Genomic DNA, 25,547 nt, shown 5'->3' with positions numbered 1-25,547 from the left:
AGAAGGGGAAAATATATAATGAGGCCAAAAACTTAGAGCCAAGTTGTGAAGGGCTCTAAAAGCCAAAGGAGTTCCTATTTGATTCTAGAGGCAACAGAAAGCCACTCAAGTTGCCTGAGTAGGAAAGTAACATGTAAATTATTAACCTATGTAGAATAGACTGAAGTAAGGGGAAGAGACTTAAAGTAGAAAGACCAATGAGGAGACTATTGCAATAATCCAGGAAAGAGGTGGTGTGTCCCTCAACTAAGGCAGTGGCAATGTGAGTTGAAAAGAGTTGTAGTGAAAGATATTGTACAGGTAGAAATGGCAAAATTGGCAACCAATTGTACACATGGTATGAAGAAGAAAGACGAATAAGGAGAATGCTGAGGTTATGAGCCTGGGAGACCAGAAGAATGGTAGTACCCTCAACAGACATAGAGGGTTTCAGTGAAATGAAGGGGAGAGAAAGATAAGGTCTGTTTTAGACACGTTGAGTCTGAAATTTCTCCTGGACATCCAGTTTTAAAATGTCCAATAGACAGCTGGTGATGTGGTACTGGAGCTCAGGAGAGAAACTAGTGAACTACACACAATGATATATACTCTAATTCAATATAGATCCTCTCCTCTGCAGTAATCAACTAAAAAGTCCTTCATGTATTAGATATTTGGGATGTTCTCCTATTAACCATTAACTATCAATTAACTATTAACTTTGTGTAAACTTAAATCATTGATGTAAGTTGTCAAGAAATTTTGCATGTTATTAGAGATAAAAGAAAATTTATAACATTATGAAATTATTGTTTAATAAAAATTTTGCTTATCAAAGTACAAAATCTGTTAAGTATAGTCATCAAAATATACACACAACTTGTATTCACTAACCCCAACACGTCAGATGTTAAACTCATAAAGAACCCAAGAAAAACAGTTCCTCTTATTGAAAGGAAATCACATATATGTGAGTCTCTCCCATCTCCTGTAGGGCAGCCAATTTAAACATTCAGAGCACCATGATTCCTCACACTAAAGAATACTCTGCAATTTGCAAAAATGTTTGAGAACCATTAACCTGAAGTACAGGTTCATAAACACTGGAAGAGAACTTAGAGATAATCTAGTCTAATTCCTCCATTTTAAAAGATAATAAAACCTTGCATAGGAAGCCTTTCCTGATTACCTCTTACTTCTAGCACCTTCCACCTGTTGATTTTTCCAAATTAGCTTGCATATAACTTGTTTTCAAGCTGTTTTCCCTACTAGACTGTGAACTCCTTGGGGGCAAGGACTGTCTTTTTTTTTTCTTTGTATCCTTGGTGCTTACCACAGTGCCTGGCCCATACTAGGTAGTTAATATATGTTTATTGACTATCTGACTGACTGAGAGAGGAAGTGGTTTACTAAAAGTCACAAAGGTCCACGGCAAGCACAACCACATAAAGAATGTGGTTAATGCAAATGACAACCACAAAAAATGAATTTCAGCTCTGTTGACTAAAAAATGGGAAAAAAAACTGAAGAGAGTAAAATCCATGAGAGCAGGGATTAGGTCATATAATTCTTTCTTATTCCTTATACCACTTTGCAGAGTGATTGCTGTTGTTCAGTCATTCAGTTGTGTCTAACTCTTTGTGACCCTGTGGACCATACTGTCCAATGGATTTTCTTGGAAAAGATACTGGAGTGGTTTGTCATTTCCTTCTCCAGTGGATTAAGGTGAACAGAGGTTAAGTGACTTGCTCAGGGTCACACAGCTACTCAGTGTCTGAAGCTGGATTTGAACTCATATTTTTCTTATTCCAGGTCCAGCGCTCTGTCCACTGAGCCATCCAGCTGCCCCACACGGTGATAGGCATATAGTATAAGCTCAATATTAAACTGAAAATATACTATCAGTCACAAGCAAAACTAATATAGCCAAAATTGGAAGGAAAGTTTGTTTTTGGTTTTTTGGGAAACTGGGTAAAAAATTTTACATCATGTTTCTCTGATAAAGGCCTCATTTCTCAAATATATAGGGAACTGAGACAAATTTATAAAAATAACAGCTATTCCCCTATTCGTAAATGGTCAAAAGATATGAATAGCCAGTTTTCAGGAAATGGAATCAAAGCTACCAACAATCACATGAAAAAAAAATTCCTCTAAATCACTGCTGAATAGAGAAATGCAACTTAAAACAAATCTGAGAAACCACTTCATGCCTATCAAATTGACTAACATGACAGAAAAGGAAAACGACAAATGCTTGAGGGGAAGTGATAAAATTGGGGCACTAATACACATTTTTGGTGGACTTGTAAACTGGTCTAACCATTCTGAAGAACAATTTGAACCTCTACCCAAAGAGCTATAGAACTGTGCATACCTTTTGACCTAGCAAACCACTACTGGGGCTGTATCCCAAATAGATCAAAGAAAAGGGAAAAGGGCATATTTGTACAAAAAAATTTATAGAAGCCCTTTTTGCAGTGGCAAAGAAATTGAAATTGAGGGAATGTCCATCAATTGAGGAATGGCTGAACAAGTCATGGTATATGACTGTGGTGGAATACTATAAGAAATGACAAGAGGGATGGTTTCAGAAAAACCTGGGAAGACTTATATGAACTGGTGCAAAGTGAAGTGAACAAAACCAGAAGAACACTGTATACAGTAACAGCAATTATTGTAAGGAGAATCAACTGAGACTTAGCTACTCTGATTAAGACCATGATCCAAGACAATTCCAAAGGACCCATGACGAAAAATGCTATTCACGTCCAGAGAGAGAATTGATAAACTCTGGAGACTGAAGCATATTTAATTTTTTTTTAATTCTCTTGGGGTTTTTTGGTGTATTTTCTTTTTCAACACAGCTAATATGGAAAAAATATTTTGCATGACTTCACATGTATAACTCACATCATGCTGCTTGCCTTAAGGGGTGGGAGAAGAGTGGGAAGGAGGGAGAGAATTTGAAACTCAATTTTTTAAAATTAATGTTAAAAATTATAAATTTAATTGGGAAATATTTAATGAAATAGAAATATATTTTTAAAAATATAACATCAGTATTACCATAAAATCAGAAAATAATTTTCTATCCACCATATACCTGAGTGGCAATATGGCACTGTAGAAGGAGGGCTAGATCTAGAATCAGAAAGCTATAGGTACAAATGTTGCCTTCAACTGTATGTTATTGAACAAGTCACAACCTCCCTAAGACAGTTTCCTTCTTTATAAAATGGATATAACAACCCCCACAGGGTTGTTGTAAAGATCAGATGAGTCAATGAAGGTAAAGTGCTTTACTAAGTTCAAAATACTACATATAAATGCTAGATATTATTATCATACTTAATCCTGGGTTTTTAAGGCATAGTAAATGTGAGAGGATGCATGCAGAAAAATTTTTCAGGATCATATTTTTTTTCTTTTTTTAATTTAAAAAAATAATTCTTTTTTTAATTTTGAGTTCCAAATTCTCTCCATCCCTCCAGAATCACATTTTAAAAAACTTATTGTAACATCAGATGGAGAGAAAAAGTATCAATATTTCAATATTACAAGTATCTATTATGGCATCAGTCCAGGGACACCCATTACTGATGTAGATCATAACCAACAGATCTTTCAAAAATTGTGGCTGAAAAAATCATCACCCTGCAGATGAAGTCACATAAACAACTAGTGGGGGAAAAGAATAAAAATAGAATAAAGAATCATCCCCAAAATTCTAGGGGTAAATATTAATCATCAGTAATAGGTTCCAGAGCAATGGGCAATTGAGATTTTTGATGATCCATACTAATGATCAGCAATGAAGAGAGAACTTAATGAAGTACTCAGATTTTACTGTTAATGTGGACATACTAGCAGACTGATAATTCAACTACTTTTTGCTAGCAACATCTAATAACAATATCTGAAAGATACTAAACAATACAATCAATTAATATATAAAAAGAAACAAACTTAAGTAATGAAGACAAGCAGGGGCAAAGCATTTGTGTAGTAACCTAAGCTGGAATCCCTTAGTCTGGGTAGAGAAGCCAAGCTGCCTCAGAGCCAAGGTCACGGACTACAACAGACTCTGCAAACAGATACCATGCGGCTAGCAGCCAGGTTGAATAAGTATTTAATGCACATCTTTTCGACTACAATTCAAATGCAATGGGGAAATAAGAACATCCACAAGTCAATAAAATAACTGGAGCCCCTTGGATGAAAGGGAATTTCATAAAATCAAAATACATCTAAATCCTAAATATCATTAATCTAAAATACACACACTAAGGCCTTCAAATTCCAAAGATCTTGCTTAAGGTATCTGCTTACAGAACAATTCTAATGCATTAAATTATATTGTACTCAGGTCACATTGGTGGAAAACTAAATTCTGTTTCTGAAGTTAAAGGGTAAGGGAAAGACTTTCCTCCAAAAAAAATTGACTAACCAAGTCCAAGAATGGCTAGAGAATGAAAATATTGTTATGCAAAAAAAGATGAAGAAGAAAACAACATAGCTGTGTGACACAGAGGAAATGTGGCAAGAGTGGTTAGAATAAGAAAAAAGAGGAATTTGCATGCTTCTGTTGCAATCCCAAGTTGACCACTGCCACATATGTCCGGGTAAAGTATGGTTCTACGTCTCTGTTCCTCCATCTGTTTACTGGAGTGTTCCTTGTTTAGGTTTATGTTGACAGGATCAGAGAAAGTTCTGGTTTGCCTTTGTGGTATAGACAACCCCACAATTCTGTAGCATTTTTTTTGTTTGTTTTAGTTTTTAAAAAAGAATCTAGAATAACTAAAAAAATTTTAAAAAGTAATATCAATGCTTACAAAAACTCAGAATAATAGGTGCAATGTAATTAAGTAAAGAATAGTATCTTTTCTGAGCAAGACACAAAACAAAACAGACCCCAAAACATTTAGCTTAAATTAAATGCAACCTTGGCTCTTAGAATTGAAAATCCATTTTAACCAAAATTTGCTCAATCCTAAACAGTTTGTATTAATAATGAATTACTGCTGGAAAGCTAAAGAACAAAAACAAAGTTAACAAAATCAAAGCAAAACAATTCCCTCATAAACTAAATTCCAAAATATTATAAATTTGTAGCCCTAATTTATGTGCGTGACTTGAGTATGCAAATGCACAGCTGAGTTTCCTGAATGTTGCTGAATGACGTTACTATTACTTAGAATGTGTTTCCTAACAGGAGTCCTGGGACTGGAACTGATTGCCTGTGTCTAAATGCAGAGCCTTCCAAATGTGGAACCACTTTCAAAACCACAGGGCCTATTGTACTTTCAGACCAGTTTGAAGTTATTAAATCCAATTCCGTGGTCTTAGAACAGGGGTTCTTAAGATGGGTTCTTAACTTCAGGACATCTGTGAACTTTTTTTTTAATGTTGATAATTGTATTTCAACATAGTTTCCTTTGTAATTCTATGTGTTTTATATAATGCATTTTAAACATTATTCTGAGAAGGGCTCTTCAGACTGCCAAAGCAGTCTATGACACCCTGCCCCCCCGCCCCCCACCACACACACACGTGGTTAAAAGCCTCAGATTTGGAAATTTAAGGACAAAACCAATAAACCTCACCCAAAATTTCACAGCTAAATTCTTACCTCAACTTCTACTTTTGTGAAGAGCTGGCAGAAAGTAAGCATGCAAAGCTGAATGCTGGAGGAAAGAAGAGAAGAGACAATGTCATCTTTATACAAGAACACAGAAATTATTTAATGCTATGCAATATTGTTTTCATTTCCATAGCATCAGACAACACAAAATTTTACTTTTAAAGATGTCCCTTTTCTACTGATAATGCTCCATAATAATGTGTTACAAGCTTCAGAATTTATCATTGTTGCTATGCAAAAGTTAAAACTGTGAAATATTTGTGAGTCTGACAGCTCAGTAGACTAAATATCAAACTTGAAATCTTTCCAATAAAGACCTATTTAAGACTTCACTCTAAGGTCTATTAGACAGCAAGAATCTCAAACATGATCCTAAGCTTCTAATTTTTTCTAGTAGACATTAGGAAACATTTTCCTTCTCCTTTAAAGTACAGGAGAATGTCCTTATCATATCAGACAGCCATCAGACAGCATTCTGAGAAGTTCTAAGATTTATTTTAAAACAAAATTAAGACTTTCATTAAAACTGGTTAAAATCTTTCAAAGACTGGTTCTGAAATGGGAGATTTCTGGCAGATTTCTTAACTCCTTAAAGATGATATTTTTCATTCTTTTTTTAACTTTTCACAAAAGCATTCATCTATAAGTCTTTTTTAAAAATATATGATCCATGCTTGACCTTGAGAGTTCTGAGCTGCAGTGGGCTAAGCCAACTAGATGTCCACACTAAGTCCAGCACTGGTATGCAGAGCCTCAAGGACCAGGAGTCCTCCATGCTGCCTAAAGAGGAATGAACTGACTCAGGTCAGAAATGGTACAAGACCAAACTGCTGAGCTCATCAATAACGAAATCAGCCCATGAGGGGACACTTCTAGACTGGGTGAGACAGGGAGACGCAGCGTATATGCATATATGTGTGTGCATGAATGAGTACATATGTATGTGTATATGCATACATATGGTTCAGTTATGGAATGCAATGTAGTATGATAGATGCTTATTTGAAACAAAAAAGAATAGGTTAATATTTTTAGAAAGTGGACATTTTTTTGAAGCTCAAAAATTACTCAGAGAGAAAAATATTACTCTGAGTAATCAAGGATTTTTTTAGGCAGAAATCAAAAAAAGAAAACTAAGAAATAAGAGGTTTACCACTTCCATATCTAAATATATGAAAGACAGTGTGGTGTAATGAATAGGAAGCTAAAAACATGGAGCTAGGAAGATATGTGTTCAAGTGCCGCCTCTGCCATAATTGCCTGTGTGGCCTTGGGCAAATCATTAATCTCTCAATCTGAGGCAATTCTCTAAGACCATAAGTTGCAGAGAAGGTGCAAATATCAACTTGTACTGGAAAGAGTATTTGCTTTTCTGGGTATTCTCAGTGCTGATGAAATCACAAGCCTGGTCCCTATCCCTCTACCTCATTACAAATTGTTCATTTAACCATCCTTTCTCATAATTTCCAGCTAAAACTGAAAAGATCCTTTCACTTCTAGCAAGGAAATATACTTAATTCTTGCTTCTTAATGAAATAAAGCAGTGGCATAGAGAATACAAAAATTATTCTAATCAGATTTTGAAGTTAACATTTATACTTGTATTGGAACATGCTGCTTCGAGAATTCACCACCTTGAAATTGCTTGTTATTGTCAATAGTCCAAAAAGAGAGTCTCGAGAAATAATAACTATTTTCACGAAGTATACTACCACCCGCTCTAGTTTTCTGAACATTTCTGGCATGATTTTACCTCCTCTTTTTAAAATTCTCTTTTTCTGTAATATTTGGCAAATATTCAAATGACTCTATATTAAAAGATGTAGAATAGGTAACTGAATATTTCTTCCAGAGAAGTCAAAGGTAAGATAGATTCAGCCAAAGATTCAGCTTTTAAGGTCAGTTTTCTTTGATTTATTCTTCCATGTTTTTTGCACTTGTCCCCTTGCTAAATTAGAACATGAATGAAATGAGCAGAAATATGTTATAATTATTAAAGCCCAACACAATTGAAATATAAGCAGAAATGTCATAATAAACATTTATGCTACTCTATGATGTGATTTCTTTTTTGGAAGAGTGATGCTGTTTTTAGTATCATTAGTATAGGGAATTCCTGGTAGAGAAACCTCCTATAATAAAGCAGAATAGCAACTGTTATTCTCAGAGAGTTAACTGGGGTACTGAGAGGAGGAATGACTAAATGATTTGCCAAGATCACAAAGACAGTATGTGTCTGGGGGTAAGATTTGAACACAGGTCTTCCTCACTGTAAGGCCAGATCTTTATCTACTACAACACAATGCTTTTTCCAGAGAGTCCATATTTTCTTCAACAGTCTTAATTTCAAGAGAAAAAATATGTGCTTTTAACTAGGTCATGTAAAGGGATTGTATTTGTATCAGAACACACATCCAAATTTTCTGTTTGAAAAATATGATTACCATACATCTATGGGTACCATTTGGGCACCCTATAACTTACTGATTTTATTGTTGTTCCGTTGTTTCAGTTGTGTCTGACTCTTTGTGACCCCATCTGAGGTTTTCTTGGCAAAGATCCTAGAGTGTTTATCATTTCCTTCTCCAGCTCATTTGACAGATGAGGACACTGAGGCAAACAGGGTTAAGTGACTTGCCCAGGGACACACAACTAATAAGTGTCTGAGGTTATATTGGAACTCGTCTTCTGGAATCCAGGCCCCAAGCTCTACCTACTGCGCCACCTAACGACCCTTTACTGATTTTAGTGGGATATATAAGAAAATGGAAAAATGAATATCATAACAAATAGAAGTTATGACTGAAGGGATGGTGAAATGTTCGGCACTATTGAACTGTATTACAGTACTCATGAATACCTTATTACTGAAGGAAATATAAATGATGTTTTCCTCAACTATTTCTAAACTATGAAGTCACTAATCCATTCTCTCATCATGTAGACAAAATTATTTGAGCTAAACACATGCTCACACAGGAAACAAAATAGGACATACTGAGCATGTACGATTTAGAAACATCTGAAATAGAGATGTTCCTGCAGTAGCTTCCTGTCACCAAGCATCAAACTGGCTCAGAACTCAATAACAGTGAATTAAACATAAGAATTCTTTGCGAGAAAGAGAACACTGATAGAATGTTTTAAATTGCTATTTCATAATCAATTTAATAAGAGTGAAAACAATTTCAGCATTTCTCACATACTTCTTAAAGAACTGGTGATGTTTAACATTTTTTAAACAATGTTAATTTGGGAACAAAACTGAAATTTGGCATCTTCAGATATCCAACACAAATGCAGATTCACTACATCAAGTACTGATAATATTGTTATTTTTCTGGGCCAATAAATTTGGAAGCAAGTTGTCACTGACTAGCCTGCTTCTAACAGACTGAATTCAAAACTCAAGCATTATCTGATCGCAGCAAATCTGATTAAGCCTCAAGCAATGGAAAAGTCTGAAACCAAAATGTTTTCATGTAAAACTAAACAAGCTGCAAACTGAATGAGCAGGTTATTTCTTCAGAAATGACAAAAATCTTTAAAGATCATCATGATACTATGCAAAATCTGTATGTGTCATATGAGAACACAAGGGTTTATCTGATGTGCAATGCTACTTATCAGTTAGAAGATCTCAAGCTTCTGACATAAAATCTTTACAAGAAATGACAAGAACAGCTTCCTGAAATAAAAGACCTGTTTTCCCTTCACTAATGATTGATATATCTCAATCTAAACATATTAATAGTAAAATACACAACTTACAACGTATACCCCTGCCATGTCCAGGTCACAGTATCCTAAAACAAAAAGAATACCTGGAATGTTAGTAGGGGATCAAGGTGGGAGAGACAAAATTATTTGGAACTAAATTTTTTATTGTATTGTTTAAGAATATTCAAATTTACAAATGCATTAACAAGCTGGTGATTTTCATAAGGGTTATCATTCATTTCTATATGGAAATAAATTATACTAAAATATTTTTGGTATTTATGTTCAGAAGTGTTTGGCTTTTATTTGAAGGGAGCAAATAGGCAATTTTAGAGGTTATTAGACAACTTCATGTTGAAATTAAAAATTAAATTAGAAACAAATCTCAAAAAAAATAACATTGAAAGAAAATACTGAGGAGGAATCCAGAGTAAAAGAATGTGAAAATATAATAAATTCAAACTTATGATCAGATGCACATCTTACAAAATTTTATGGAATTTAATTAATGCCCCCTTTTTTTCAAGGGACTAGAGGAGAAATAAAAGCTGGCTTCTGAACTGGAAGTGGTTTCTTTTTGCTTTTTTTTAAGTTAAGTAAAAGCCACCAGAGGCCTCCTGACCTCAGTAATGAGGATTAGGTACATCTTGCCCCTTAAAGGCACAGAAATGTACAAACACCTCTGATTTAAAAACAAAAAACAACAACAAAATTAATCCTCAGAGCCAACAATATTCCCCTACATACTTCCCAACACCCCATTTCCAAATTCAAATGTGAGCCTATCACTCAAGGGAAATATATTTTCCCTTCTAAAAACTTTAGTGTTGAAAAACATGAGTAGACACACTGGTACCATTTATGGCAAATAACCACACAAATGTTAGGGAGGATCACAAAAATGTACTCTGAATGTTTAAAATGTTTGAAACATCTTCCATTAGTAATTACACTGCTTACCAACTTATTTGGATATCTCAGAAGTATTGGCTGTACTGGAACTCCTGGAATGAAGGCTCCTAGAAACACAAAGAAATTTTGCAAATTTGTCTTTTATATCAATTAAAACCATTAAAACAAAGAAAAGGATACACTATTTAAACAGTAGAGAAGCAATGTGATATACCAGACAAAGGTCAGACTCAGAGACAAAAAGCCCCAGCTTCAAGGTCTGCCTCTGACACATTGTAAATGTGTGATCGTCACAGAAAAATCATTTAATCTCATCTCTCCGTTTATCTCTCTCAGACTCAGTAATAGGCCAGTGGCTTATTCACATTCTTAGGAAATCCTTTCTGTAGATGAAATCTCAGTGCTGGGCCCCATAGACAGGATAAATATCAGAGATTTTGATGAATGTTATGGTTTTATAAGGCAGCTAGATGACTCAGTGGATATACTAGGCTGAGTTTTGAAGACCTAAGTTCAAATCTAGCCTCTGACTTAGCTGTGTGACCCTGGGCAAGTTAATTAACCTCTGTTTGCCTCAATTCACTGGAGAAGGAAATGGCAAATCACTTCAGTATCTTGGCCAAGAAAACCCGACAGACAGTATGGGCATGCCATGGTCCATGGGATTACAGAGTTGGACATAACTGGACAACAATATAGTCTTATAAAAACAAGTGAATATTTAGAAAGATTTCAGAGAACCTGGGGAAATGTCAATTTGTTGGATTTTTTTTCATGTGCTTCAAGTTTAGGAATTTATTTAGAGGGCAAAAACTCTAGGGAAACAACCTGTTGATGCCTGCTTGATCAATTTACAAGCCCAGATTCTGGTTCTATCCAATGGGAAAGATGAACAGTAACATAGGACTTGAGTTCTTAGACACAAAGAAATAATGCAATAAATTTTGTGCCTTTACAAAGCCTGAAATTTTTTTCTGTATATAAATATTCAGATAAACACCCAATAGCTATTTCATAAAGTTTTTTTAAAAATGAAATTCTTTCTTCAATCAACAAAAATCCTCTTATTCCTCTCCTCTCCCTGCCCTTCTAATTGCACCAAGAAAGGAAAAACCAAAACCCCTATTGAAAACATGTACAGTCAAGTGTAGCACCAATGGGATAGTCACAGAGGCAGCTACAAATACGCCGCCAGTATAGTTCTGAATCACAAAACATAACAGACTCTCCACATGGAAGATAGAACCAAAACATTTATTCAGACACCAGAAAGCCAAATCCATCTATAGCAACCAAGAAATCTATACACATTAGCAATGCAGAGGGCACTGCCATCCCCAAGACTTCCCTCTGTTAGGGCGTTCCCACAAACAAACACCCTCAAGCAAAATCACTCTGTTCTCTGACTGCCTCCTCTCCCTCCAAGCTGCAATTCCCACCATCTCTCTCCCAGCTCTAACTTCCTCTCAGCTCTGCTCCAACCCTTCCTGCTCCAATCTTTCTGGTGCCACCAGTTCAGCAAGCTCCTCCTACCACAGGCTCATGTGATTCAAACTCATGTGACTTAGGCTTCCGTGGGACTTAAGCAGGTCACAGGGGCCTATTAATGGATGGGAATGATCTTCCCATTTATATTACCATTACATCAAGCAAAATTAATTCCCCCTAATTGGACAAGCCCCTTCAGAATATATTTCCCTCTGCATTATGAGTCCATCATTTTTCTGTCCTGAGGTGGGGAGCCTGCTTCATCATGTCTCTTCTGGAATCCTGGTTGGTCATTGCATTGATCAGAATTGCAAAGGCTTTCAAAGTTATTAGTCTTCACAATTTCATGGATTATCATCAATTCACTTGAAATGGCAGCATGGTATAGCAAAAAAGCACTCTAGATTTTTTAATTAGAGCACCTAACTCTGTCACTTACTACCTACTTACATAATGTTGAGTTACGGAGCTTCAGTTTCCTCATCCTTGAAATGAGGGTCAAATGATCCCTTCGGACCATGATAGCTTGAAAATCTATGCCCCATTCAACCAATTTTGTACCTATTTGTCAAAACAAACTATTAAAATTAACTCACCTGGCTTAAAAGTGATCAGACAGGAACGATTAGTGCAGGTGCCTTCTGGGAAGACTAGCAACTTGAGAGAGCAAGGAATATATTTATTATTTCAGTCTCATTAACAGATTGGCATTTTATTTTAACGTATTACTACCATTTTTAAATACTCTAAAAAAGTAGATGATAACACATGAGATTGGATAGAAGTCACTGATTTTTCTTTCAGTTCCTTCTAAAATATAGTAATGAGGGTAGAATCTTCAACATGACTACCACCACAAGGTTTATCAGTCTTGCACATACTTGGCCCTCAAAAATGGTTGTTATAGTTAATAATGATGACTCGAGCTAACTTGAAACACTGAGACAATGGGATCCAATGAGACTTGTACTGAAATGAATATTAGAGTGTGCTCAAGTTTTCTTTCAATCTTCATAATATTTTGGTCAAATAATTTCTTAGTCCTTCACTTCAGTTTTCCCTTTCAGAAACAGTACTAATCTTTTATCACATATACCTCAAAATTAATTGTTAAAATGCTAATAAAATGTTTTACTGAGCAAGACGACATGTGGAATACTATTTTTATAATAATAATAACTAATGCTTGTATTGTGTTTTAAGGTTTGCAAAGCACTTTAGATATATTATCTCATTTGATACTCAGAATTATCCTGGAGAGGTAGGTGCTATTATCACCTCCATTTGACAGAGGAGGAAACTGAGGCAAAGAGAGGTTAAGTGACTTGCCCAGAACTATGCAGTTAGTAAGCAGCTGAGGGGGAGCTTGAACTCAATTCTTCCTGACTCAAAGTCCAGCATTCTTTCTGCTATACCACATAGAGGCCTCATAAGCCATTTGCAAAATGAGAATGATAAATAACTACAACTATCATCCTCTCATTAAAAAGTGGTTCCTGACAATGCTGATGTGATATTAAACCATGATTCCATTTGACTGTCATTGCTGGTGTTTGGTTGTTTCAGTCATGCCCAAGTCTTCCTGAACCCATCTGGGGTTTTCTTGGCAAAGATAATGGAGTGGTTTGCCATTTCCTCCTCCAGCTCATTTGACAGATGAGGAAACTGGGGTGAACAGGGTTAAGTGACTTGCCCAGGGCCACATAGCTAGTTAAGTGTCAGAGACTGGATTTAAGTTAGGATTAAGATTCTACAAATTCAATTCCAACAACAAACAGATACTGAATAAAGGTGTGGCCTAGAACTCAGTGAAGTCAGCACAACTGGTCCTGGGCAATAGTTTTCTTTCATTCCAAAAACCAACTTCCAAAAACAAGAAGGGCCTAATAAATGAATGATTAAAAAAAACAAATATATTTAAGGATACGTTTGATTTACTAATATATCTATCTATGTTTAAGAACACACACATTTGATCCATACTTATCAATTTAACCATTACATACTGAACAACCAAAAAGTACCTAGCTCAGAACCAAAGTCTCTTTCATGGAAATTAGATCCAGAATGGTATTTTTAGAGGATAATTTTTTTTTAGTTTAGAATAAAAATGTAATCAAAGAATATTGGTCTTTAAAAATATTCTTAATTCAATTCCTAGATGTATCGAAGGAAGAGGTTATACTATTAATTCTCTAATACGACGTACAAAACATTAGATGCATATAAAAGAAAGAAAAAAAATGTAGTCTCTGCTATCAAGAAATGTCTAATCTAGTAATTACTATAAAGCATTTGTCATCTACTTGGTCTGCTGAGAATGTAGAGAATATTATTTAAAAATCTAGAAAGCATTAAATTGAAAAGCTCTTGCACAAATAAAATCAATGTAGCTAGAATGAGAGAAAAATATTTAACTAGAAAAAATCTTTGCAACAAATGCATCAGGTAAAGTTCTGATATCCATGCATACAGGGAATAATATACAAATATATAAGAATAAAGGATAGTCCCTAATGGATAAATGGTTAAAGGATATTAACTGGCAATGGTTAAAAGAATAAATGCAAGCTAATAAAATATGAAAGAAAGTTTCAAATCACTAAAAAGAAAATTAAAATAAATCTGAGGTTTCACCTCACACCCATCAGATCTGTTGTTGTTGTTCAGTCATTTCAGTCATGTCTGACTCTTTGTGAACCTATTTGGGATTTTCTTGGCAAAGATACTGCCATTTCCCTCTCTAGCTCATTTTACAGATGAGGAAACTGAGGCAAACAGGGTTAAGCTACTTGCCCAGTATCACACAGCTCATAATTATCGGAGGCTGGATTTGAACTCAGGTTTTCTAAACTCCAAGCCAAGTACTCTATTCACCGCACCACCTAGCTGCCATCAGATCAGCAGATGACAAAAAGGGTGAAAATGGTAAATGCTAAAGGGGCTGTGGGAAGATAGGTACACCAATGCACTGCTGCTAGAGCTTTATACTGATCAATCCACTTTACAAAACAATTTAAAATTATGATTTTAAAAGTGCTTTAAGTATACACATACCTACATTAGCCCAGAGGTATAACCACCAAGCATATACTCCAAAGAGATCAAAGACAGATGATAAGGTGCCATATATATAAAATACTGATATCAACAATTTCTGTAGCAGCAAAGAACTGGAAACAATAGATAGATGTCCATCTATTGGGGACTGGCTGAACAAATTGGGGTATATTAAGGTAGTATAATGTTTTTATGCCAAAAAGAATGATGAATATGAAGAACTGAAAGACTTGTATGAACTGATGGAGAGTAAAGTAAGCAGAACCATGACAACTTACATCAGAAGTGTGAAACTGAGGCAGCTGGCTACCAGCAGCCACAAACTCTTGAGGGCTGCCCAAACAAGATTAAAATGTAATAAAAAATAATAAAAATGCAACACAACAGAGTTGTTAATTACGGTTTTCTAGGTCAATATGCAACCTGAAGGAATTAATTTCCATTTCAGTTCAAAAGCACTGACTACATCAATGACTATATGATGTAAAAACAACATTGAAAGACTTCTGAACTCTAATCAATACAGTGACCAATTATGACTTCATAACAATGATGATAGAGGGGGCGGCTAGGCGGCACAGTGAGTAGAGCACCGGCCTTGGAGTCAGGAGGACCTGAGTCCAAATCCAGCCTCAGACACTTGACACACTTACTAGCTGTGTGACTTTGGGCAAGTCACTTAACCCCAAATGCCCTGCCTACCCCCTCCAAAAAAAAAAAGAATGATGATAAAGGAGGCAGCAGTCTAGAGGTAAGAATAAGGCAAATGTTTTCAGATATAACTGATATGTTCTTTTGTTTTACTAAACTTTTTTTTTTTTTTACAAAGGAGGATTCTATTTTCTTGTTTGCTTTTTGATAGGGGAAGATTCAGTAGAAAGTGACAGCAATGTTTTTAAAAAATCAATGAAACATTCAAAATCTAGTAAGTACATTAAGTATTCTCAAATGCAAACTAATACATAAATTAATAAATCTACAAACTCATAAAAGGCAGATTCTGAAGAGAAGTAAATATATTTTTACCTGTGGCCATTCACCTCTTGAAGTGGCTCTCTTTCTTATTTCACTTATCGTGGTCTTCCGAGAATCAGGGTCTACACGGGACACCAGCACGGGCTGAATAGCTCGTAATACTCCTTTTGAAACAAGTGAAAAACCACAGATAATGTTCTAGGTTAAAAGGTATTAAGCTAAGCAACAACAAAATACATAAGCATTGTTTATATCAGCCTATCAAAAGGAAGTTAATGTTTTCCTTTCTGGGGGGTGGGGTGGCAAAGAAGCCTTCCAATTCAAGGAATTTAGGTCCCATTTCCAAGAGCAAAGTTGTTATGTAAGCATAAAATTATATTGCATTAACTGGCTTGGGAGGAAGAAGGCAAAAAACCGTTAAAAGTAGCTAATACGTTTTTTATAACCACACACAGTGACTTTTTCTCAATGCTTAATTCAAATTCAATACTAAGGTGCACTATGAAGATTTTATAAGTGAAAATGTGGATTTACACAAAAGATTTCATTAGATATTTTATAAGAATCTCTTCTACCAATCAGATCAGTGCCTTCTCAGCAATTTTTAGGTTAAGTGACTTGCTCTTAGTCACACAGCCAGGATACCTCAGAATATAGACCGGAACTTAAATCTATCTGGCCCCAGGCCAGCTTCCTCATCTACCATATCACAAAGAAAAAAAGTATCTTTATTATTCATATGACAAAGCAGAAAGTACCAACATCACTCCTCCAGAGCAATCTAAGCAGTAACATATGAGATTAAAAACAGAGAGCAGTTACTCAGTTACAGGTGCCTTAGGGAGAGAACACAGCTCCTTGTGGGAAAAACATTTCACTGACTTTATTATTATATTTTATGGCAGGAAACATTTACTGGTGTATGTTATCATTAAAAAAAATAAATATTGGCCCTTCATGGAGGCTTTAGTAGGCAATAATGAAGAAAGTATGAGCACTTAGGAAAGATCAGTCGGATCACTGATCTCTGTGTCTCATTCTCTTCATATCTTGAAGAGAAATTCACTGGAGACTGTATTTACTATGTCAATATCATAAGGCTTTCAATTTGGGCTTGTTTTGAAAATTATTTAATTCTACCTGCTACATCAAGAATTCTAATTACAAAAAAGTAGAATAGTATACTGGATCAGATTTAAATGATGTACAGTATGATAGATACAACAGGTAAATATCATTTTCAAAAATGTGCTGTTCCCCAAATAATCTTTTTTAATTAAAAAGTTAGTCAGCAAATTATATATTCCTTTTTAATTTTTAAATGTGAGCACAAAAGCACAAGTCACTTATGTTACCTACAAATACTTACTGCCAATCAGTGGGACATTTGCATTCTCAGTTCTGGACACAATAGAGGGTAATCCAGCAACAACACAAGCAATTCCATCAAAGAAGGTTGAGTGAGGAGCTACAATAAAAATCGGTGCTTCTTCTGGACTTGCTATTTTTCCTTTCACTCTAACCATGAATCCCATTAAAAAGAACATAGCTCGACCTAGGAACTTCAGGGCTGGCTGAGTAAATGTCCTTTTAAAAAATAAATGTAAAGAGAATATAATTAGTTTGACTAGTTGAAGGCAGTAGCAAGATGACTTTCATTCTCAAGCATATTAAGAAATTCGAAGCATTACAACATATCAAAAATAGGAATCAGTATTGGACCTGTAATTTCACTGGGAATTTGTGGAACTCCGTTTTACTAATGTTGATCAGCACCTTCTCTGCAACTTAATAGCCTTAGAGGGATGCCTTAGAGAGTATACCAAGAAGCAGTTTGGCATAATGGCCAAAGAACTGGCCTCACTGATCTTGGATAAGTCATTTAATCTCTTGGTGCGCTAAGCAACTGTCTAAAACTAGCAAAAATATACAAGGTGTGACTAAAGAGTAACAAGAGAAGATTTCTTCCAAGACTCTCTTCTAAAATGCCTCTGAAAGTTATTTCCAAATAGGGCTTTTAAGATGGTTTGAGTAGTGTTGAGTACTGTTATCTCCCAAAGTGTCTACTTTAAGGACAATACTCATTTATTGTTCTAAATACAAGTTATGATATCCTTGTTTTTGTTTTGTTTTAAATCAGTCCTATAAACAACTTTAGAGACATACCTCATTTCTCACAGATAGATAAACCAACAAATCAAAAACCCTTAATACCCATCTTACTTATCAGACATGACTTTAAAAATTTTATGGGAGTTTCCAAAAATCAAGTCTACCCTCTGGTGAAGAAAAATTCACCAGAATCACTGAGGTTATTCAAAAGAATATGCCATTGATTCTGAATGCATCACCAAAGGAGGACTTCCCAAAATCATAGAATCAGTATTTAAAAGCTTAAAATTTTTTATCAGTGACACTATTACTTTGAAACATATGCCACTTGTGTGTGTGGATTAGTTCTGGCATGTTGAATTTTTAAACAATCAGAGTGATTACTTTTCTGTCACACCTGATATCTACTGTAGGCCCTCAGAATTTACTGGCTGAAAGGGATGTCTACCACAAATCATAGGGTTGGGGAAAAATGTAAGCCATAATTTTCTCCTCCTCCCCAGCTGTACTCATGCCATTCTGGAAATACAGCTATGTACCTCTGTAAAGCCATGGCAAAAACTCATGTACTAAGCAAAATGAAAAGAATGTAGCTTTGGGGGATAAACCAAGGCAAGTTCAAAAACTAAGAAAAGGTACAGGAAAGTTAGCATTCGTAGTAATCAAAATAGCATTGTATGTACTAAATCAGTATTTTTTAGAACCATTATTATGTTTTAGCAAAAATTTAGATAGCAGAACTTGATATAATATTGGGATATTTACTACAAAAACAGAGAGCTGCATTGTATTTAATAAGACCCATATTGTTACAATGCATTAAGACCAGATTAATTCTTTGCAAAAATAAAATGATAAAGATGATGATGATGATGACGATGATGGCTAGCATTCATATACTGCCTACTACGTGTCAGGCACTGTGCTAAGCACTTTACAAATATTATCTCATTCGATCTTCACAACAGCTCTGAGAGATAGGTGCTATTATTATCCTCATTTTAAAACTGAGGAAACTGAGACAGACAGAGGTTAAGTGACTTGCCTAGGATCATGCAGCTAGTTAGTATCTGAAGCTGGCTTTGAACTGAGGCCTTGCAGATTCCAGACTCAGCACTCTATCCGCTATACCACTTAGCTATCCATTTAGGTATGGCATTTAGATAAAACGGGCATACTAACTGAGCTTGGGCAGGTTTTTCTTACTCCTCAAGCACTTAACATTTAGCCATAAGTATTGCTTACCTCCTCCAACCTATGACTGGATGTGTCAATTTCTCTGGTAAGCCTACTGTTGCAACTGCAGCAAATGGCCAAGCCATTATCACAATCAATGCAACACATACGGCACGGATGGGAAGCAAAATACTTCCCAAAAGGAGAATCTGAAAGTTAAAGTTCATAAAAATTGATAAATGGAAATTGTTTTGACAGCAAAGCTCATTAAACTGTGCTATAAAACAGAAATGTGCAATGGCTATTGCCTTAAAGACAAAAGGTATAATTTGAAATTATTTCTGTGTAACGTATTTTTTGGACTAGACCTGTGATTTCATTAGTCTAAGGAACTTCCAAAGAGAAAACTCACTCTATTAATGAAGATCAGCATCTGTTCTGCAAGCTATAGTCATAAGATTGCCTGTGACATCGTGAGGTTAATTGACTTGCTCAGAGTCACAAGGCCAATACACGTAAAAAGGTACAACTTGAACCCAGGTCTTTCTTAGCCCAAGAACATTTTTTTTTACTCTTTTAAAGCAGATTTTATTAATATACTTTATTTTTATGTGATCTATATTTCTTCTTATATTCTTCCTCTCCCCTCCTCCTCCCACTCCAAGAGCCATTCCTTATGTTAAAGAATATTTTGGGGGAGGGGAAGAAAAAAAAGTAGACAAGAAAAAATCAGCAAAATTAATAAATACATTTTAAAATTACATCAAAGGCAAAGTTATATGTTAGTAGACCCTCTAACTCGAAGGAGCATGGGGAGATATCTTCTCATATGTCTTCTTTGGAGGCCAACCTTTTTCTTTGTAATGTTACACCATTCATTTTTTGTTTTGAGGTCCTTGATGTTTCCATGTAAATTGCTGTGTCATTATGTATACTGTTTTGTTTTGTTTTTTTGGCTCTGCTTACCACATTTTGCATCGGTTCATAAGTCTTTTTTTTTAATGTCCTTTCATGCTTTTCTGCATGCATTAAATTTGTCATTGCTTACAGTATGTTAATATGCTATTACATTCCACAATTTGTTTAGCCATTCTCCAAATGATGGAAATCTGGTTTGTTTCCAGTTCTTTGATGTCATAAAATGTGCTGGTCTAAATATTATATTAAATACCAGAGCCTTTCTCTTTGTCACCAAACTCCTTGGGGAATGTGTTTAACATTGCAATCTCTAGTTCAAAGGGTTTGTTTTATGAATTTTATTTGCATAATTCCAAATTACTTTCGGAATTGTTATACTAAGTCACAGTTCTGCCAACAATGTATTAATGTATCTGTCTATCCACACACCCCCACCAACAGTGACTATTCTCATTTTGGGGGTCATTCTTGCCATTTTGCTAGATGTAACGTGTAACCTTAGTTTTATTTTAATTTGTATTTCTCTTATTAAAAATTTGGAGTTTTCTTGCATATGGATAATTTTCAATTCTCACAAGAACTGTCTGTTTGTATCCTTTAACCACTTATCACTTGAGGAATGGCTTTGATCTTTTATGTTTATTAGGTGCAATATATCTTGTATACTAAAGCCTTATCTGAGGAATTTGATACAATTTTTTTTTCCATTCAACCGCTTCCCTTCTTATCCTTTGTGTTGTTGTTACTGTTGTTTGGTCACTTCAGTCCTGTCCGACTCTTTGTGACCCCCATTAGGGGCCTTTCTGGCAAAGATACTGGAGTAGTTTCTCATTTCCTTCTCCAGCTCATTTTACAGATGAGGAAACTGACTTACATGACTTGCCCAGGGTCATACAACTAGTAAGTGTCTGAGGCCAGGTTTTCTGGAGCTCAGGTCTTCTGGACTCCAGGCCTGTCACTCTATCTATTATACCACCTAGCTGCCCTATCTTATCCTAGATACATTAATTTTGTTTCTGCAAAAGCTTTTGAATTTCATGCCATCAAAAGCATCTATTTTATCTTCCATAATTGCTCCTATCCTTTGTTTGGTTAAGTAGTCATGTTCTACTCATGGCTATGAAAAGTATATAATATTTCTCTTCTAATTATTTTATGTCATGATATTTAATTTTCAGATCTTGTTTCCATTTTGGATTTTTTATGGAATATAGTGTAAGATATTGGCTGAGACAAGCTTTCTATCAACTCTATCATGTTGCCATTCTTCTATATAATTACTATATTAGACACTTTAATACAAACATGGATGTACAACTTTGTATCCTGGTAACTTTGTATCCTTGTGTACCCTTGTATCCTTGGAATTTATTGAATGAGGGAATAACACGCTTTGATCTGAATCTGAGGAAGATTAATTTTTTAGCTGAGTGGAAGTTGGACTGGAGTGGGGAGAGACCAATCATTAGGCTATTGTGATAGTCTAGGCATGAAAGACAGGGAGGGAACTAAGCACATATGTTCTAATACTTAATGGACCTATGATTTCTTCCAAGGGGGTAAAACATCCAGTCTATGCCTTCCCCATCTTTGTAATTCAAGTCCATGTTTCCCACTAAGTTTACCTCAAGAACTCCACCTAACAAGCTGAAGGAATTCTTCATGTTCTTTTCCTATTTTTGCATGTGACCAGCTCATTTTTCTAATATATATATTTGGAGGGAGGAAGGCAGGGCAATTGGGGTTAAGTGACTTGCCCAAGGTCACATAGCTAAGTAAGTATGTCAAGTGTCTGGGGCTGGATTTGAACTCAGGTCCTCCTGACTCCAGGGTTGGTACTCTATTCACTGCTCCACCTAGCTGCCCCTAAGTAATATATTTTTTTAGTGATATTCTTTACAATGTTTCTTTTGTTTGCCATATATTATGGTTTGCTTGTGGCCACGACAGGTCACTTCGTTGCCCTCTGAGTTACCTTTATTCATATGAGTACAATTAAAAGAGCACTGGCTCTGGAATCAGAGGGCCTGAGTTCAAATCCACACGTCTGGTGATTACTACCTGTATGACCCTGGACAAATTACTTACACTCCTTGGGCCTTAGTTTACTCATTGGTAAAATGAGAGGGTCGGACTGAACGGCCTGTAATTTAGAACCTTGTAGCTCTAGATTGGCCCTTAAATTCCCCAGCTCTGATAGGTGAAATTTTGCTGTCTCCTGCTGAGGCCCAGGCCTCCAGGATACTTCTGCTGCTTCCCTCTAGTCTCCTCTCCCCTCCCTGCTTCCAAGCATTATTTTATATGCAGTCTTTTTTCATTACAATGTAGGTAGCCAGAGGATAAGCACAGACTTTATTGCTTATTCACAGGGCCTACTAATCCCTAATTAAGTATTGTCTTGTGCATTTTTCTTCACTTTTAAGGGTTTTCTCTCCCTCTTTCTTTTTCTCTCCCTCTCCCTTTGTCTCTCTCAAGGAATACCATTTCTTTGGAGACCAGAATATTGTGCATGATTTACAGTCATATTTAATCACTAGGAAAAAAAACCATAGGTATTAAAAAGAAGGGACTTTGTTTCAGGGAGAAAGTGGAGTAAAAGATCATTAAAAAAAGACGACTACAATTTCCCAAAGGCAAAGAAGTTAGCTTCTTGTTCCATTCTGAGCCCAAGTCAACGTTCATTTTCACTCTCTATTCAAACTATGTATACAGATGGATAAATGCTAGAGATTACTCATGTAACCATATATCATAGCATAACAATGGAATTTCCCATCCACTAATTTTTCTTCTCTGTATGGTTAGGCTAAGCTGGTTTGGGTGATAATAGATCTGTCAAGAAGGTTCTGTGGTGTCCCAAGGCTTGATGATGGTAGCATAACGTCATACAGAAACAATAGTATTTGGAAGACCTCCTCATATATAAGGAATCCCTCTTTCACTTGTACTCAGTTCTGGATCTCTACCTTGATGGTAATGGACAACACCAGAGAATATAAATAGTGCATTTATTAAGCATTTACTGGTAGCTGCCCAAGGACTATCGGTTCCTTGAAAGTAAGAAATATCTTTTAAACTTTGTATCCCTAACACAGCACAGTGCCTTGCACATAGTAGGCACTGGATAAATGGTAATTGATCGACAGACAATGAATGCTAAGTGCTGAGGATATAGACACAAACAAGCAAGACAATTGTTCTCAGGGAGTTTACATGCTGGTGGAGGAATACCACACATAAAGGGAAAGACAAGACATCCATCACTGTTTTCTGCTATGCAAGATATTAGTGATCCAGAGGGTCATCAAACAAGGTGATCTCTGTTAAATATACTTGTACAAATGTTGGCATGTCTTATTGAAGAAGAGCTTTTAAGGCATTCTGGCCAATTAGATGCTTTTTTTAAATTATTTTCAAAAAATAGCCACAGTGGGATTTTTTATTCTATCTTTCAGTCAATTGTACAATGGTAAAAATGTGTTCTACTGTGGAATATGGTCTTTCTTCCTTTCCAGTACTCTCAACAAGGATAGCCTCAATGTATATGGAGTTTATTCTCATAAAAATTCACACATATATATTATGTATACATATATAAATGGGAAAGTAGGTATATGTATTGTTAGTTATTGATGTTCTCTAGATCGCCTTTTCAAAAAGTACTTTTAAACTCTTGAGAGTTTTTTCCATGTCTTTGGGAATATTCTCCCTCCTTCATTTAACCTCCTGAGACTTGATTCCTCAAAGTCTTATAAACTATGCCTTCATGTCATACATAGACACATATACAACATAAATGACAAATATCACAAAATTCTTACAACAAATGAAAATATCATTAACATGCCTGAAGAATTAATATTACAAAATTGAAATAGTGACCACTGTACGTTTAAATAGTTCTTGTTAAGTGTAGAAAGTAAAAAGGGTTCTTTTTTTCATTCACCAGCTACAAAATCAGAGGAAAAACTTTCAAAATCTCACTTTTTAAAGTTAACATATTGTCTTCTTCATCCTCCCTCTATATACCCATGTGTGATCCCCTCCAAAACACATCTAAATGATATGAAATAACTACATAGCTGAACACTTGGAATTTTTCACCAAAGCAAAGTCATTTATTGCAGAGTCCGATTTTCATGCTCCATATGTATTGACATATAATAATTAAACTACTGTGCATGACCTAAAGCAAAGTGTTATTTAAGGGAAGCAAAAAGAAATTGCTGTCACTTGTGGATGCAGAACCAACATTACAAATATAGATTACATAGGCCTATCTCTTCCTCAGATCGCCAAATTTATCAAAGAGGAAGTCCAGGGTGTGTAACTGTGAAAAGCTGCAGTTTAAAAAAGAAAAGGAAACTTTCATCAAATATACAACTATGCATCCATGGCATAGTAAAGAAAACAAATACCATTATTTTCTGAGTTGGGGGTGTCTAATCAAACACCATTCACCTTTAAATACAGCCCACTAAATTGTATCGAATGTCTTGCCTAACTGGACTTTCCAAATTTAGGTCCTCGTTCATTTACCGCATCCATCTTCCTTTTCAGTCAGTCAATAAACATTTATTAAATGCCTACTATGTGTCAAGCACATGTTAAGCCCTGGGAATACAAATACAAATTTTCATAGACTTATGTTCACATCTACTGAAGACTTCTCTTGTCACAGACTCATAACCCCAAATCCTACTGCAAAATCTCACCATTTCACCATTAAACACCTTCAACAGCTTGCCTGTCACATATCCCCTAGACAGGACCTGTCATAAAACTTCGACCATCTTCCCATGGGACAACACCACCTTCCCGGTATTTAAAAAAAAAAAAGCCCTTCAGGCTCGCCCTTCAGGCTCTTCCCACCTTTCTCATAGTTACAGATTGACTCCTCCACCCACCCTCCCCACATACACTTGTTCAGATTTAAGTCCTTATCACATCATAGACCTTCCCGAGTCCTAGAACCTGCCTCACACAAGGCCCAAGCCCTCCTCCCTTGGTTTCCACCTTTCCTTCTCCTTCCTCCTCCTGAGCCCTCTTCAGCCCCTCCCTCTCACCAGGACTCGGCCGCCTGCGCTAATCCGCGTATCCTGAACAAACGGGTTGGGCACTGGCGGAGGGAAGAAGGATGCTTGGCGGGGCACCATTGGCGGCCGCAAGCCGGGTGCCCCCGCGTCCCTGACCCCGGCTCCCGGCAAGGTCGCCGCCACCGCGGCAGCCTCCGCGCACCCGCTCATGCTGAGGCAGCGCGAACTCTTCCTCTCTCCCGGGCTTCGGTAACCAGAGACCCAAACGATCCTCCAGGCGACCACTGCGCAAGCAGACAGGTCGCCTCCCTACCTTAGCTTGCCCCGCCCCGTCCCGCCCCACCCAGCGTTTACTCCACTTTCCCCCATAGACTTAGTCGGATCTTTCCTGCAAACACTCCTCAGCCTTCCACTGCTTGGCCCCGCCTCTTTCAGTGTCCCCGCCCCTGGAGCGCCTGCATCCATCTTTTGCTGCTGCGGAAGGTTGATTGTGGAGGATAAAGATAATTACACATTTTCTCTCAAAA

General features: G+C 36.2%; 1 protein-coding gene across 1 annotated transcript in view; it reads right to left on the bottom strand.

Annotated features, from left to right (window-relative positions):
• Window positions 1–25,230, bottom strand: part of LPCAT2 (lysophosphatidylcholine acyltransferase 2) — an 81,301-nt gene extending 56,071 nt beyond the window's left edge. The window contains exons 1-8 of the mRNA XM_036752920.1: window positions 25,051–25,230; window positions 19,136–19,275; window positions 17,148–17,365; window positions 15,830–15,942; window positions 12,340–12,400; window positions 10,304–10,362; window positions 9,395–9,429; window positions 5,612–5,666 (exon numbers count right to left, since the gene is read on the bottom strand). Coding sequence (XP_036608815.1) covers window positions 5,612–5,666; window positions 9,395–9,429; window positions 10,304–10,362; window positions 12,340–12,400; window positions 15,830–15,942; window positions 17,148–17,365; window positions 19,136–19,275; window positions 25,051–25,230 — 861 coding nt within the window. The remainder of the gene's footprint in view (window positions 1–5,611; window positions 5,667–9,394; window positions 9,430–10,303; window positions 10,363–12,339; window positions 12,401–15,829; window positions 15,943–17,147; window positions 17,366–19,135; window positions 19,276–25,050) is intronic.
• Between the last annotated feature and the right edge of the window lie 317 nt (window positions 25,231–25,547).

Source organism: Trichosurus vulpecula, chromosome 3 (assembly GCF_011100635.1).
Source record: "Trichosurus vulpecula isolate mTriVul1 chromosome 3, mTriVul1.pri, whole genome shotgun sequence".
Classification (NCBI taxonomy): domain Eukaryota; kingdom Metazoa; phylum Chordata; class Mammalia; order Diprotodontia; family Phalangeridae; genus Trichosurus; species Trichosurus vulpecula.
The sequence above is the reverse complement of the archived record's forward strand: the minus strand, read 5'-3'. Positions and strand labels throughout refer to the sequence as shown.